Source organism: Dicentrarchus labrax, unplaced genomic scaffold (assembly GCF_905237075.1).
Source record: "Dicentrarchus labrax unplaced genomic scaffold, dlabrax2021, whole genome shotgun sequence".
In the NCBI taxonomy this organism is placed as follows: domain Eukaryota; kingdom Metazoa; phylum Chordata; class Actinopteri; family Moronidae; genus Dicentrarchus; species Dicentrarchus labrax.
Genome location: NW_026136718.1, coordinates 9,610,126 through 9,624,047, shown reverse-complemented (window position 1 = coordinate 9,624,047; position 13,922 = coordinate 9,610,126). Strand labels below are relative to the sequence as shown.

Sequence of the window (13,922 nt, the reverse complement as noted above, 5' to 3'; positions counted from 1 at the left end):
GGTGACAAAACAAAGCTTGAGAGTGAAATACAAACTTTTTGCTTTAATTGTAGTTTACTGATTTATGGGTTTTGAGATCCTTGAACGTTACTAACTAAAATGTACAGTACAGTACCGTGTTTACAACAAACACAATGTAAAGAAATTAATACAATCACCAAACAAAATTCTGTTTTGTTTCTGTGTAAAATGGATTCAGTTTGTGTATAGTTTCATTAACAAATGTAAATCTAGAAGTGCTGAGTGACATCTATATGAAACATTATATTGTGTGTTTATGAGTTCATGTAGTTGTTATTTCGATTTCTACATTACTTCTAGACATTAAATCAATTTAAAGATCTTTTTCTGGTTGCGTAGAGTGTTTAATATAATTATCAGGTTTAAAAGCCCCTCCAGGAAAGCAGTGCAGTTACAGATTCACACACTAGGGGGCAGCATGGCTTTATCCTCTGCACCATTTCCCCTTGTCCAGCAACAAAGGTTTTACTTTCCTAAAGTCCAAAATAAAATATTTAGAAAGTGATCGTCGAGGAGCTTGAATACAATTGTGCTCTGTATCCTGCTGAAGTAGTAACAGTGGATTTAAACATAAACATAATACTGTAGGTCACTAAATCTCTGTTGTTGTTGTTGTTGTTGTTGATGTTGTTGATGTTGTTGATGTTGTTTAATGTGTGTGTGTGTGTGTGTGTGTGTGTGTGTGCACACAGGTACGAGACAATGACTACCAGTGAGTGTAAAGAGGATAGTGGAGGTTTTGAACCCTAATTTCTCCGTATCCTGATTGGCCAGATTAGAATTGTGACCAGGCCAAGTGCTGCAGCCACGGCGACGCCCCCGGTTACTGTCACCATGATGTCACGATAAAACCAAACGCAGTCTGGGCAGCAGGCCTCGGTGCTGTTCATGAGAAAGAGAAAAAAGGGGAACAGCTTTTGTTAAACTGTGAGAAGAAAGTTGGTTATGAGAAGTGAAAGTTCAACTGTGTGCAATAAAGCCACATGAATGTTTTCACATCTTTAAGTAAGAAAAATCTTCTGTCTATTTCATTCATTTTGTAGGAGAAATATACACATAAAGAAAGGCTGGTGTTATTGTATGTATTAAAGTCTACAGAAGGTGTAAATCTTTAAAAACAGGTCACATATATTGTCTATTTAAAAAAGAGAAGTCTAAGTAATCTCCTAAAACAATACTCAAGCGGGAGTAAACAGTGCATTTGTGAGGGACTATTTTCAGCTGTGGATTAATACAACTTTGGTGCTCCAGTGAGTGTTTCAGGTATGTGTTCAACTGAAAATAAACTACAGTGCCCATGTTCATCGTAATGAAGGAACATGTCCCCCAGTACTGTGCTCATGGTTGCATTTTAGACTTTTAAACAGCAGTTTAAAGCACAGAGGAATAGGCTTTATTAGGACTTGGATACACAGGGAGTAATTGTTAGGATCAGTTCATTGTTGGTTTTGGTATTTTGAAGGGCTCTTTGTGGGTTGTTCTCAGTCTGTGGTGGTCAGTACCGATCAAAAGTGGCCCGTGTGGTCCGATCCAACAGACGAACTACTGTAGCTGAAACTGCTGAAAAAGTTAATGCTGGTTCTGATAGAAAGGTGTCAGAACACACAGTGTATCACAGTTTGTTGCACATAGGGCTGCATAACATTATAACCACCAGGGGGCCCAGGTGGTTTATAACATTATGGCTGATCAGTGTGTGTGTGTGTATATAGGATCAGCTGCTTTTGCCTTTAAAGCGAAATGGTTCGCAACCTGAGGGCCGGTTGAGAAATTCTGCTACACAAAAACATGTTTATTTTTCAGACTTTTCAAACAGTCTGACGAGAACATTGTTCTTTGACTGAACTAACAAACTTATAATCATACAACCTGTGATGAGGACTCATATTGACGTAACCTTGTGAGACACCTGGACTCCAGAATCCATCTTGCCGGGCCTCAAGCCTTGGTGTCCAACCTCAGCGGTTTGGACCAATCGGCATCCTATGAGGAACTACTGGCAGCTATGGTGTGTTAACGCTAACAGTGGTGGCTGCTAAGGACTGCTAACTGGAGAGTATTTATTCATTGAAAGAAGATCACAGAAGAGCACTGAATGGACACGATGGAAAAGACGTTTTTGTTCTTGGTTTTGACTCCTACCAATTACCTGGTAGTGCCTGCTCGTTTCCAAACAGTTTCCAGGTTTTCAAGGTTGGGAATCACTGCTTACAAAAAAAATGTGCCTTGTATTCAGGCAGAAATAAAAGCTCAGACCAACCACAGAACATCTCTTCCTGTGGGAAATACCTTCATCTTTTCTGACAGCTTCCTACAAACTTTCATTTTACCGTCTCAGTCAGAAGAACTACTCAAGTGTCAGTCACTCAGAGAGACTCACCTGCAAGGTCGGATGCTCTGGATGAGGATGACCCCGACGCCATTAGCCACCTTGTCTGTGAAGCTCATCGATCCGTAAACAAAGGCTCCACTTTGCTGCCAAACAAGACAGAGATCAAAGATTATTACAGTCACTGCAGCACAAGTACAAAGGAGTGAAATCTATCTAAAAAACTGCATTTGCTTCTGTGAAGACACAATAGACCCTCTGTGAGCATTCATCCAGCATTCATTCATCTCTTTGTCAGATGGGGTGAGAGTGAAGGAAGACAGACATGAGAAGAGATTTAACAGCAGTAAAATGTGCTGTGATACAAACACGCCACTACAAATCCTCCCCTTTTAATTTCACAGCTGGGAGCTTTCCCCGAGCATCTTCTAACACGCCTGTGATCCAGTGGCACGAGAACTGATTGACTGGTCTGATAATATTAGTATTACAACAAGCATTAGTACATTTATCACACTGTAGATCTTCAGTTAACTCTCCTGTGACTGGACGGATGATTCTGATGTGACATTTAAAACAAAAAGGTTGCTGTTCCTCGCCGCCTTGTGACGAGGTTTCTCCTGACCTCTCGAAGTGAAGAGAACTGATGATAAAATCAGCCTCTGCATATTCTCCTGCACTCGCTGTGTCATTTTGAAGTGGCATGTGATTATTGTATTTGTGTCCTGTTAGGTTGTATTTTTTGCTTTGGCAGATTAGGAAACTACTGTGTTGTAACTGTCAAAAACAGGCATTATACGGAGAAAACTATAAAAAAAAAAAAAAAAAAAAAGTCCAGTTTAGATGAGGTAGAGTCAGGAATTATTAAAGGATTTATTTTAGCATATGAATGAGATCTGGGCAAGAAATTCATCTCAAAATTATATAAAGATGTCAAAGGAGGAATGGGGAGAGATCAATGAACAACAATGGAAGACAACATGCTCCCTCTCATGAAGAGAATATGGTTGGCAGAACATAGTGAGATATTTTATTACACCAGCACAACAGAAATCTCAGGATACGAGATGTTGGAGACTATGTGGAGAAAGTAAAGCCAATCATTTTCATATCTTTTGGGAATAAATTAAAGAAATGCATGGAGAAAATTTTGAAAGTGGAACTTCCATTTACATTTCATGTTTTGTACTTGGGAAAAGGGAACCAGAGAATAACAAATTCAGGGGACAAACATTTATTCAGAATAATGTTAGTGGCAGATAAAAGAGGTACCTAAAATGGAGGATGAAAGTTGACTTTCTCAGTTAGACTAGAATCAGATAAATTTAAGAATTTTTGGAGCAACTGGGTTGATTTTGTAACACCATTGAGAACAGACTTGTATGTATCTTATGGATCCCCTTAGTTCTTGCTACACATTTTAAATGTTCAATGTTCATAAGATTGTGTTCGGCATTATCCTTCACCAGGTGAGAAAGGTCTTTACAAGAGAGGAATGAACATTTTTTGAAGAATTTTGTGTTTAATTGTGAATTTTTGTATGCTCTGAGTCTGTATACATGGAAAACACATGTGTGAGATGTCAAATGCTAATGGGACAATACTGAATGGAATCAATAAAAAAGTTAATTTAAAAAAATTATTTAAAAAAAAACAGAGCCATGGCACTCCACTGTTGAGGATACTGATTATCAATTCCCACAATTTACTGATAAGACAGGAAGACCAAAACTAACAATATCTACATCTGTGGCCTTCAGTCACAAGTCCATTCGTTCCTACTGATGTAAGTCTTTCAAAATAGGCCATAAATACATATTTTCATATTTTTTTAAGAGTCAGTAATTTCCTAAAACAGCTGGGTACTGTAGTTTGTAGCAAACATCGTCAGAATTAAACCATACATTTGTTGGGGACTATTTTCATGTGGGATTGACTCAACATACACTGCAGTGCTCATGTTCATCATAATGAAGGAATATGTGTGCGTCCCATGTTCTTACTGCAGTTCAAATCTACGGGCCTCTGCTGCATGTCTTACTCCCCCCATCTCTCCCCACTTTCCTGTCACTCTTCAGCTGCTATCTATCCAATAATCCCCCAAAAATATTAAAATTAATGAAAGAAGAGTCACCCAGTGCCTCTAACAGTGTGGCTGATTTATTTTAATGTTTTTAACAGGATTAGACAACATTGGAATCTCTGGCACAGGGGAATGAGATATATCAGGATGTTGATAGAATTAATAGGGATTTATTTATAACATGACAAATATCTAAAATATGGTGAGCGTCATCCTTTTAATTCCTCCATGCAACAACTCTCCAACAGAGCTGTGACCTGTTGTAGGTTAGTTCCCCTGCACCTACCGTCTGCTCCCCGATGAGTTTGGCCGTCATGGACAGCGACATGACCAGGATTGTAGCTGAACCAGCTCCCAGCACCACAGCCGCTCCATAGATAATCTCAGCTCCCATGTTCTCGTCCAAAAACACCCAGACAGCGAAGCCAAACACCAACAACAGGCCGATCAAATAGGTAATCTGACAACAGCAGATACATTTAAATTCAATATAACTTCAAATCACTTGTTTATTGATCATGCAACAGACTATGAATTCATAACACAAGAGAGTGAGTTGTTGCCAGTATGGTGACAGTAAATATGTACGTATCTTATTATTAGATAGACACTCACACTGATTCCTATGAACTTGCTGATTGGTTTCATGGCCAGAGAGCAAACGAAGCCGCTGACATACATCACCAGAGGTATAATGGCGATGAAGTTCTGAGCACAGAGGAGGGAAAATTAGCATCTACACTGCAACACAGGAGGCTAGATAATGAGTTACACTGTGTGGGCTTTACCTTTGGTAACATCAGTGAGTCTGTAAGGTAAACAGAGATGTAGGTCTGAGATAAGTTGACTATTAGTCTGGTGCACATGTACAGGAAAGCCATCTGGTACAAAATCAAAGAGATTTAGAGCATCATTCAGTGTTTCTGCAGGTTTTAGCAAACAAATCTGCAAATTATATAGTGTGTAATCGACATTATTGTTCATCCTTTTCGATGTACGCTATACATTTATTTAGATTTTTGGATGCTTATTTTTCCTTGCACTGAAGGCAGCCATCGGCTTTTACTACTTTAAATGAGCATACTCTTGAAACTCGCTTTAGTTATGTAAGGCATCACAGTTAGGGTCGGGTGTCATTGAAGTTTTTGGATGCTGGTATCAATACACAAGTTTCAGTACTGATAACAAAATTACACTTTTTTTTGATGCCTCATATTGAGGAATATAAACTTGTTAGCCGCCTGGACCTGACAAATATACAGCTAAAACTCATTTTTTTCCTCTAAAAAGTCTTAAAAGAGCTCTAAAATGACCAAAACTATCATTTAAATGAGGAAATATCTAAACAAAAATAAATTAACAAGTTGATGCTATGAATATTGAGGTCCAACACCCAGTCCGAGCCTTAGTCACGTGCAGATAACGAACTGCAATACCTTTTTAATTCTCATGTAAACTGACATAAATGAATTCACCCTGTGAGAAAATAAAAAGGAGGGAAACTTTCTACATCAGCAGAAAAGATTTAGGAGTCACCTGGTAGAAGGAGGGCTCCTTCAGCCAATGCTTCCACTGAAATACAGTATGAGACAAAGTTTCCTGTGAGGAGGAAGGTGTGATCAGCTCTTTTGTCCCCACATGGAATATCAGGGAGAACACGGCTCCGGTGCCCAGCATAATGACGGCCAGCGTCTGTGGACAGAGAGAGAGAGCTCAGCTTAAATTATAGTGAGTCTGCAGGAGTGTATAAATCTCTCAGGTATCTCTGTTCTTACCCTGAACAGAGGGACGTCCACCAGGCCCAGGTTGTCTGTGATGGAGGGGTCCACATTGTGCTGAGCCTGGAAGTGAAAGAGCAGCCAGGCCACGGTGTACACGGTGATATTGGCCACCACAGTGAAGGCATATCTACAAAAAAAAACCGAGGACACAAAGGCATCTTGTTCTTGTTTCAATATTTAAAAATAGATCACTTCCAGAGTAACTTCTCTTTTCTTCTCACAAGGAATTTGGCTGCTATTTCTGTCTTATTATTTTACTTCCACTGGCATAATAATCCCCCCGTGACATGAATCTGATGTTGCAAATAGTTTCGTCAGTTCTGCTCTTTACGGTTTGGACGGTAGAAGAGGAAGAAGGTTTTTATGAGGAAGTCGTGACAACCTTTCCCAAAGATGGGAATGAGGACATGGTAGCGTAGAGGAAAAAGGAGAGACTGAGAAGGAAGCTGGACGACTGAAGGGGAGATAAACAATGGAAGAACTGACCCCATCGGTCGTGTTTTCAGATTCAGAGAAGTAAAATATTAAGAGTCTGAAAGCCCAATGTTGTTGCTCCTAAAGCCTGTAAACTACACCTTTTAAAAAGGAATTGTTTTCTTAAAAATATAATGAAAGCAGATTTAACTATGTTACACTGTATCTCTAATTCAACAGGGGTCAACTATGTTTTTGGAAAACAGTCCAATCACACCAGCTTTGCCTCCTGAATGGAAATATGTGACTGCTCCACAACAATGAAACTCCACATCAGAGAGACGCCTTGTCAACAGGCAGAGCTCAGGAAAGTCATTCTTAATACTGTAAGCTGTTTAAACAAGCATGGTGAGTAAGTGGCAGAGTTAGAGATTTTAAATTAAAGGAATAATTTACTCTAAAATATGTTATAAATGTAATTGTTTTAAAGAAATAAACAAAACATTTTCCTGTAAAATGTTGTCATAATGTGGGGATTAGCACAAGGCAAAAAAAAAAAAACAAACCCAAAAAAAGCATTTTATTTAAATCAAAACAAATATTTTGTTGTCATTTATTTGGGTTGTTGTTACTCAAAATAATGAAACAAAACATAATTTAGCTTTTTGGTTGTTGTTGTTTTGTTTTTTTTCAGAAAAGTTTGCGCAGTTGCCAGGCAACCAGCGAAGCCAGGAAATTGGTCCGACATCCTTTAACATGTACGTCCCACAAGACGGCAAAGACTCCATGTTTATTTCTTTACAATAAAACTGAGTAAAGTTTTGTTTTTATTTTAAAACGTCAGTAAATGAGAACGAGGCTGTCTTTCCGTCCAGGACCAACGTCATGGCGTCACCTCGGCTCACCTGTACGCAGTGAGCTCCACCTTGTCGCTGTCACTGGACACGAGCTCCGGGATGAGGGACAGGTGTGAGATCTGAGTGGCCGCCCAGCCGAACTGGAAGATGATGATGAAGGGGGAGAAGTAAATAAGCTGAGCCCACGGAGGAGTGTTGTCTTTACAGGCCAGGCAGGGGTTGAAAATGAAGGGGAAGGACACGAGAACACACACAGTCCCTGGAAGGTAGAGAAGACTTTAAATTAAGATTAGTTATTACCATAAAGTGTTTATAAAAGTAGAAAATAAGCTGAATTAGTATTGTGTTTATGGTCACTTTATGGTAGTAACGTTAGTCTTTTTTGGAAAATAAAAGTCATTAAAACATATATCCCTTTAATATCAGTGGTCAAAAGTGAGTACTTTTACTCAAATTTGTGGCTTTTATTTTTATTCTATGCGATTTTTATACTGGTACTCAATCATATTTCAAGGAAACTACTTCTAACTTAACTTAAATACACTTATATGGTTGTTTAATCAACAAATAAAGTATGATAGATTAATTAAACAGTACATAAAGTTGTAAGAATTGACCCGCATGAATAATCCAGTAATATTACGCTATAAAGGAGCCCTTCGTTAATATAAGTCTTCATATTTATTTATTTATATTTGCTGCGCGCCACACACACACACTTACCCAGTAGATGCCAGTTTTTCCTCTTGCCCGGCATCCTGTCGGATTCATACCCAATCAGAGGCGTACACACTCCGTCCGCTATCTGTCCAATCAGCAGCAGCGCACCTGCATAGGTGCTCTGGAAGCCGAGCACTGAGTGCAGGTAGACCAGCAGATAGGTGAACCACATAGAGGCGCACAGGTCGTTCAGAAAGTGTCCCGCCGCGAAACATATCCGCCTGTAGACAGGTAAAGACCGACCCCCAGGCACAAACTGCTCCATAATTGATTTGACTCCTGTGATAAAATTTCCTTTATTCACAATTAGAGATCTGTCGTTGTCATATTTACAAATACATAATGCAAGTAGTTACACTAACAGAGCAAAAAAAAAAAAAAAAAAAAAACACAGTTCAACCTTGGCAATGTAGTGGATTATGCCAAGCCGGGTCCCCACGTTGGTCAGCTGAACCAGTTTAGCTTCCAGCGGAATAATTTAATGCGCCAAAAAAAAAAAAAAAAGCTTTTCTGATCAATCAGCGGCACTTGAGGGACACCGATGGATGACCTTCACGCGTAAAAAGGCGCGCTGGTGCCCTCGGTGACATCCTCGGAACATCTGGAGAGGGATTGGGTTTTTATTTTTTTGTCTTTAAAGTTATTCTACAGCTCTGCAATGTACACGCCTCCGGTGTGGCTTAAATTAGAGCAAAGTGGTTATGAGTGCTTTTATGAAAACTCGTGAGTTTACAATACTATTAACAAATAGTTAGTTCCTCATTCTGTTCTTCACATGGCGAGTGACTCAAGCACAGAACCCACTTCAGTCCTAAATCATGTTCACACACACACACACAGAAAGAAAAAAAAAAACATTCATCTCTCCTTCATAACTTAAAATCAAGTAGGTTGTAGACACTATCAATTTCATTAAAAAATAAAATAATAACTAGATCATTGTGCAAACAAAACGTCGGATGTGTAAAGACTTCATATATTTTCTGAGTTCCTTTCCATCGTAGATCTGTTTTATGAAAAGTGGAGAAAAACAAAAACAACCTAGACTTCTTCCTTCACCGCCTCAATGACACATACACGTAATGTTGTGGCGGTCATGGTCAGCACTCACACATCACACAGTGGTGACAGGCCGGTCGGTCCTCTGCAATCTAACTCCCAATGAATCACAAATATGAGGCTCAAGTGGGTCTTTTAAAGGGTCTCTTCCACTGACTCTCTGATTTCACCCTGCATCTGGAGCACAATGGGGGGGGTAATCTCAGCCTGGGCTTGTGATTTCAAACTTTTAACCGAAAGCCAGCCTTATACACTGGGCATTGTGGGGTTTAAGAGGCAGGAAACACGATGAAAAGACACTATCCAGTTGCATTATGGGAAATGTAGGATCCAGTGCTTTTGGAGTTTGATCGATAGGAGTCAGGATGTCTTTGATTTTGAGTCTTTTGTAATAATACATTTTAAAAAAAGACCAGTGTGTAGGATTTAGTTGGCATCTTAAAGTGAAGGGGCAACTAACTGAACACCTCTCGCATCTGTTGTTTGACGACCGGGGGAATGAGAATGGGCTGAGAACTGCAAAACTCACAAAAATGCAAAAAGGCCCTACAGCCAGTGTTTGGTTTGTCCGTTCTGGGCTACTGTAGGAACATGGTGGACTCCATGGAAGGCGACCCGCGGCATCTGTAGATAAAAACGTCTCATTTTAAGGTAACAAAAACCTAATGATTCCTATATTCAGGGGAATATAAACTAATGAATATTATATTTTATTTCTGCCAATAGATCCTCCTAAATGTTACACACTGGACCTTTAAACCTGTCTTTTGTGAGTCCTCCAACTTCAGCTCAATATTAAAATCGCTGCAGTGCTCCTTTAAATAACTCAAGGCCATTAAACTTTCGGGGGAGATTCAAACAATCCTGATCACAGACAAAAGCATCGAGGCAGACATATACATCTTATTTTGTCCAGGAGAAACAAAAAGAACACACGTAAAATAAACGATCCAGGAGATACATGAAACTAGAGCTGCAACGATTAATTAACGGAGTAAAAGAAAACTGATCAGCAACTATCCTGATCGATTGATCATTCAAATCATCCTTTAAGCACAAATGCCCATATTTGATGGTTTTCAAAGAAGTTAATTCACCTTTTTTTGGGGGGTCTTACATGACAACAGATTGAATATTTGGGTGTTTTTGACCGTCAGACAAAACAAGACATAAGATGACATCCACGCGTGAGCTGGGATCATATGACGGACACAGTTTTCTGATGTTTTCTGGACCAAATGACTGATCAAATAATCAAGAAAATAGTAAGCATTTTAATCGATAATGAAAATAATCATTAGCTGCAGCCCGACATGAAACTACAGTTGTTAGCAGCAGCAAGGAACTTAAAAAATAGCATTTGTTTTTCTTTTCTTTTTTTTCCTGATCCAGTACACTTTGAATTTGGGAAAGGTTCCTTTTCTTTCTTTTTCCAGGCTCAGACACAGCAGCCCATTCATTTCAGAGACATGATGTACCTCATAAACAAGTAAACCTCATTGAGCTGCATGTCTGTCTGTGACCTCCTGACAAAATGAAACAATGGTTCAGACAGATTTGGGTTGTCTGTTAGATCTCTTTGTGCTGGCACCAAGCACACACACACACTCTCTCTCTCTCTCTCTCTCACACACACACACGTCCTGACCCCCCCTTCAAACCAAACAACACCACTGTACAGATGTGTTGATTGTCACAGCAGAGGATGAAGGAAATGGATGTATACTGCTCATAAGTGAAAGCAAGGGATGTGCACACAGTCAAACACAGTCACTTACAAAAACCTCCACATTTGCAAGCGCACTGACACACACACACAGACACACACACACACACACACACACACACACAGACACACAGACACACAGACACACACACACACACACAGACACAGTAATCCAGTGAGCATTTGGGACAGATTAGATAAAATGTCATTGCGGGACACCCACTTGAGCTTTAAACATTTTACTTAGAAAGGCACAAACTATGATTTCCTGGTAAATTATTTTGATGTAAGAAATAAAAATCGAAAGACATATCTTTTTTTTTTTCATGTAAATCGACAACATTGTTCGGCCATAACTCAGATATAAGCGTTGTGAAGGACTCTTCCTAGATCAGTCTTTATTAAGTTGTTTTTTCTTAATTGTTAATTTCAAACCTAAAAGTTTTCCACTGTAATTGTTTTATTTTTTTCCAAAAGTGCAATAATAATAAGAGAGCTTAATATCTGTTTCTCTCAATCTTCCACAGTACCTGAGGCCAGTGACTGTGCTACAAAGTCCACGTTGACAGACAAAAAAAAAAAAAAAAAAGAAAAAGAAAGCCAGAGTGAGGAAAAGAATTGAACTCCAGAACACTACAACATAAAAATAAGTTTTCAATGCAGGGATTTGACTTCAAAAACTGAGGATTCAATTACAAAAAAAAAAAAAAAAACATAAAAATCCTCCATCCAAATTCTGTTTTATAGATGAAATGCTTCCTGTGTCTCTCAGATTTAACATCAGCATAGTTCACCTTTTTTCCTCTTTACCTTGATCCCATAACACACACCAAAAAAAAAGAATGAAAAGAAAGAAGAAAAAAAAAAAACAATTTCCTAATGAGCAGATTTCTTTCACTCGAACGGTTCCCCCTGATCAACAGATGACTGTTGGAACAATATTCGTTCTTTATGGAATCTAGAATACAACAACTGTTTCAAACAGTATTTTTTCATATTCACGCCACGGTATTCGAGTTTCATTGTTACAGCTTTTTTTTACTTTTTCTCAAGCCCCCTCCCCCTCCCCACGTTGTAATGCAGGTAACGTTTTATTTTTCGTAGAAGGAATCAAGAGTCTGTTGTGGAGTCAGTAGGACTGCAACATTCCTTTAGCTCGCCAGTAGCCGGGGAGCGCTGAGAACGAGAAAGAGAGGGGGGTTTGGGGGGGGGGTGAGGGTGGAGGTACAGAGTGACAGGGGAAATAAGTTGAGAGGGATAAAGAGGTGAGGTGGGGGGGGGAAGCTGGAGAGAGATAAGGGACAGGGGGTCTGTGTAGTTGCTTCCATTTAAAACTTGACAGTGACCACAATGTTTTCAAGTTCTCTCCGTTCTCTTCTTTCACTTGTGCCTCTGGAGGGCTTTCCTCTTTCTCCTCTTGAAGAAACAACAGCACCTGCAGGAGAACAGAGGAACACTTCAGTTTTGGGGTAGAGGACATTTTGGAGACACACATCTATACCAATTAGATATTGGTAGAGCAATGCGGCGCTTGACGTGCCGCCTGGTCGAGTTGGGTTTCAATAGCTGGTTCAGTTTTGGATCTGGTTTGATAAAGCAGCAAAAAGGGGGCAACAGGTCGAAGTCTGTAACATTATTATAAGATAGAGACCAATCTATTTAGACCATGAGTGGCTACTTTGTGGTAAAACAGAGAACTACTGTCTGTAAAATGTGCATGTAAAGGTATTCTCTGATCACCTGCATAACCTGGTCTCACGGAAAACCTGGTTTCTTGAAGGTATGTAAACATACTGATTAAGATCAGCTGAGTTGTTCAAGCAAATTATAAAACCTTAAGACATTCAGTAAGGAGTGCAAAAGGTTTCAGATTTGGATTTGGACTCAATAAAATGCTATTGAACCCCAACCCTACTGCAAGTAGCACCGTCTTCTATGCATCTGGACAGCTGTTTCGTACTTGGTTTCGTCGGCCACTTCAACCTCGGTGGGAGCGGTGATGGGAGCGTTGGAGCCTCCGGCTGTGGGATCATCAGTGTTTAGCTCGCCATTCGTTGAGCTCATCACCTGCACGTGTACAAAAAAAAAAAAAGGACACCAGACTGCTCACACACACATACACATCGAGCCAATGATTGCAGGGTGGAGATGAACATTCACATAAAAATATGTAACCTTGATTATCTCCCTTTATCTGCCCTCTCAGAAAAGGAGAGCAGTTCAGCATGTAACCTGGAATGCCCCTTTAAAAAGGATAAGTTCACATGTTTTTTATTTCTGTCTTGAAACAAAAGTCAGGTGTCCATTTGGACGTTGAAACAGGTTTTGCTTCCTTTAATCGGTCCTCGTCTTTGTGCTGTCTATTAAGGTCCTTTACTAATGCGCTATCAATGTCCTTGATCTGTGCAAATATTCTGATCAAAAGTTCGACTCAAGCTAGAATGAGGTTTCAGCAGTTTGAAAGATAATCTCTTGATGTGTCAAAGTTTAATTAGTTTTAGCACAAAATTCTGCCATTTGTGTTGCATCCTTCCACAGCACCTCAGCACGGAAACAGTGTCTGTGGAAACAAAGTGAGACTTTCATACTGAAAACACTGACTTAAGGTAGCTTCAGATAAACTTTGGAATATATGTTTGCACAGACTGAACACTATACATTTTGTCCTCCCAGTTCTTCTACTGGAAGCGAATTAGAGCATGAAGAACGATAACAGCTAAATAAACAAACCCATTTCGACGTACACATGGGCAAGAGTTGAAAAATGTTGCAGTTCTTTTAACCAACACTAGGTGGCATATTTGTGCCACATTTACTATGGAGACCTAATGAATATATGGAAAACAGCAATAAGATTTTAACTTAGTTTTGATTGCTTTACCATATTTTTATTAATGACAAAAATCTAATGTGCTGCTTGTATGTATTGCTT

The 13,922-nt window shown here is 39.4% G+C and overlaps 2 protein-coding genes and 1 long non-coding RNA gene across 7 annotated transcripts in view; 1 reads left to right on the top strand and 2 right to left on the bottom strand.

Annotated features, from left to right (window-relative positions):
- Window positions 1–16: 16 nt before the first annotated feature.
- mfsd12b (major facilitator superfamily domain containing 12b) lies at window positions 17–10,365 on the bottom strand. Its single transcript, XM_051376352.1, has 9 exons — window positions 8,209–10,365; window positions 7,534–7,744; window positions 6,209–6,341; window positions 5,970–6,125; window positions 5,222–5,314; window positions 5,049–5,141; window positions 4,720–4,893; window positions 2,402–2,496; window positions 17–903 (listed from the first exon to the last, which is right to left on the bottom strand). Exons 1-9 carry the CDS (start codon window positions 8,468–8,470, stop codon window positions 768–770), a joined length of 1,353 nt encoding a protein of 450 aa, XP_051232312.1. The 5' UTR covers window positions 8,471–10,365; the 3' UTR covers window positions 17–767.
- LOC127350094 (uncharacterized) lies at window positions 6,560–7,634 on the top strand. Its single transcript, XR_007880517.1, has 4 exons — window positions 6,560–6,730; window positions 6,869–7,036; window positions 7,323–7,386; window positions 7,504–7,634. It is a non-coding gene; the product is annotated as an uncharacterized LOC127350094 (long non-coding RNA).
- An 848-nt stretch (window positions 10,366–11,213) lies between the features above and the next one.
- The window catches only part of csnk1g2b (casein kinase 1, gamma 2b), a 33,769-nt gene continuing 31,060 nt past the window's right edge, over window positions 11,214–13,922 (bottom strand). For all 5 annotated transcript variants that reach the window (XM_051376345.1, XM_051376347.1, XM_051376348.1 and 2 more), the window contains 2 exons: window positions 12,951–13,057; window positions 11,214–12,425 (listed from right to left, as the gene is read on the bottom strand). In XM_051376345.1, the coding sequence (XP_051232305.1) occupies window positions 12,371–12,425; window positions 12,951–13,057 (162 nt within the window). In that variant the 3' untranslated portion in view covers window positions 11,214–12,370. The remainder of the gene's footprint in view (window positions 12,426–12,950; window positions 13,058–13,922) is intronic.

Bases quoted from the DNA above. Each gene is read 5' to 3' on its own strand.
- mfsd12b (XM_051376352.1), bottom strand. From the start codon at position 8,470: ATGGAGCAGTTTGTGCCTGGGGGTCGGTCTTTACCTGTCTACAGGCGG. The intron at 5,315-5,969 runs GTGACTCCTAAA...ATTTTGTACCAG, and splicing joins AGGAGCCCTCCTTCTACCAG to ATGGCTTTCCTGTACATGTG. The intron at 5,142-5,221 runs GTAAAGCCCACA...CTCTGTGCTCAG, and splicing joins ACTCACTGATGTTACCAAAG to AACTTCATCGCCATTATACC.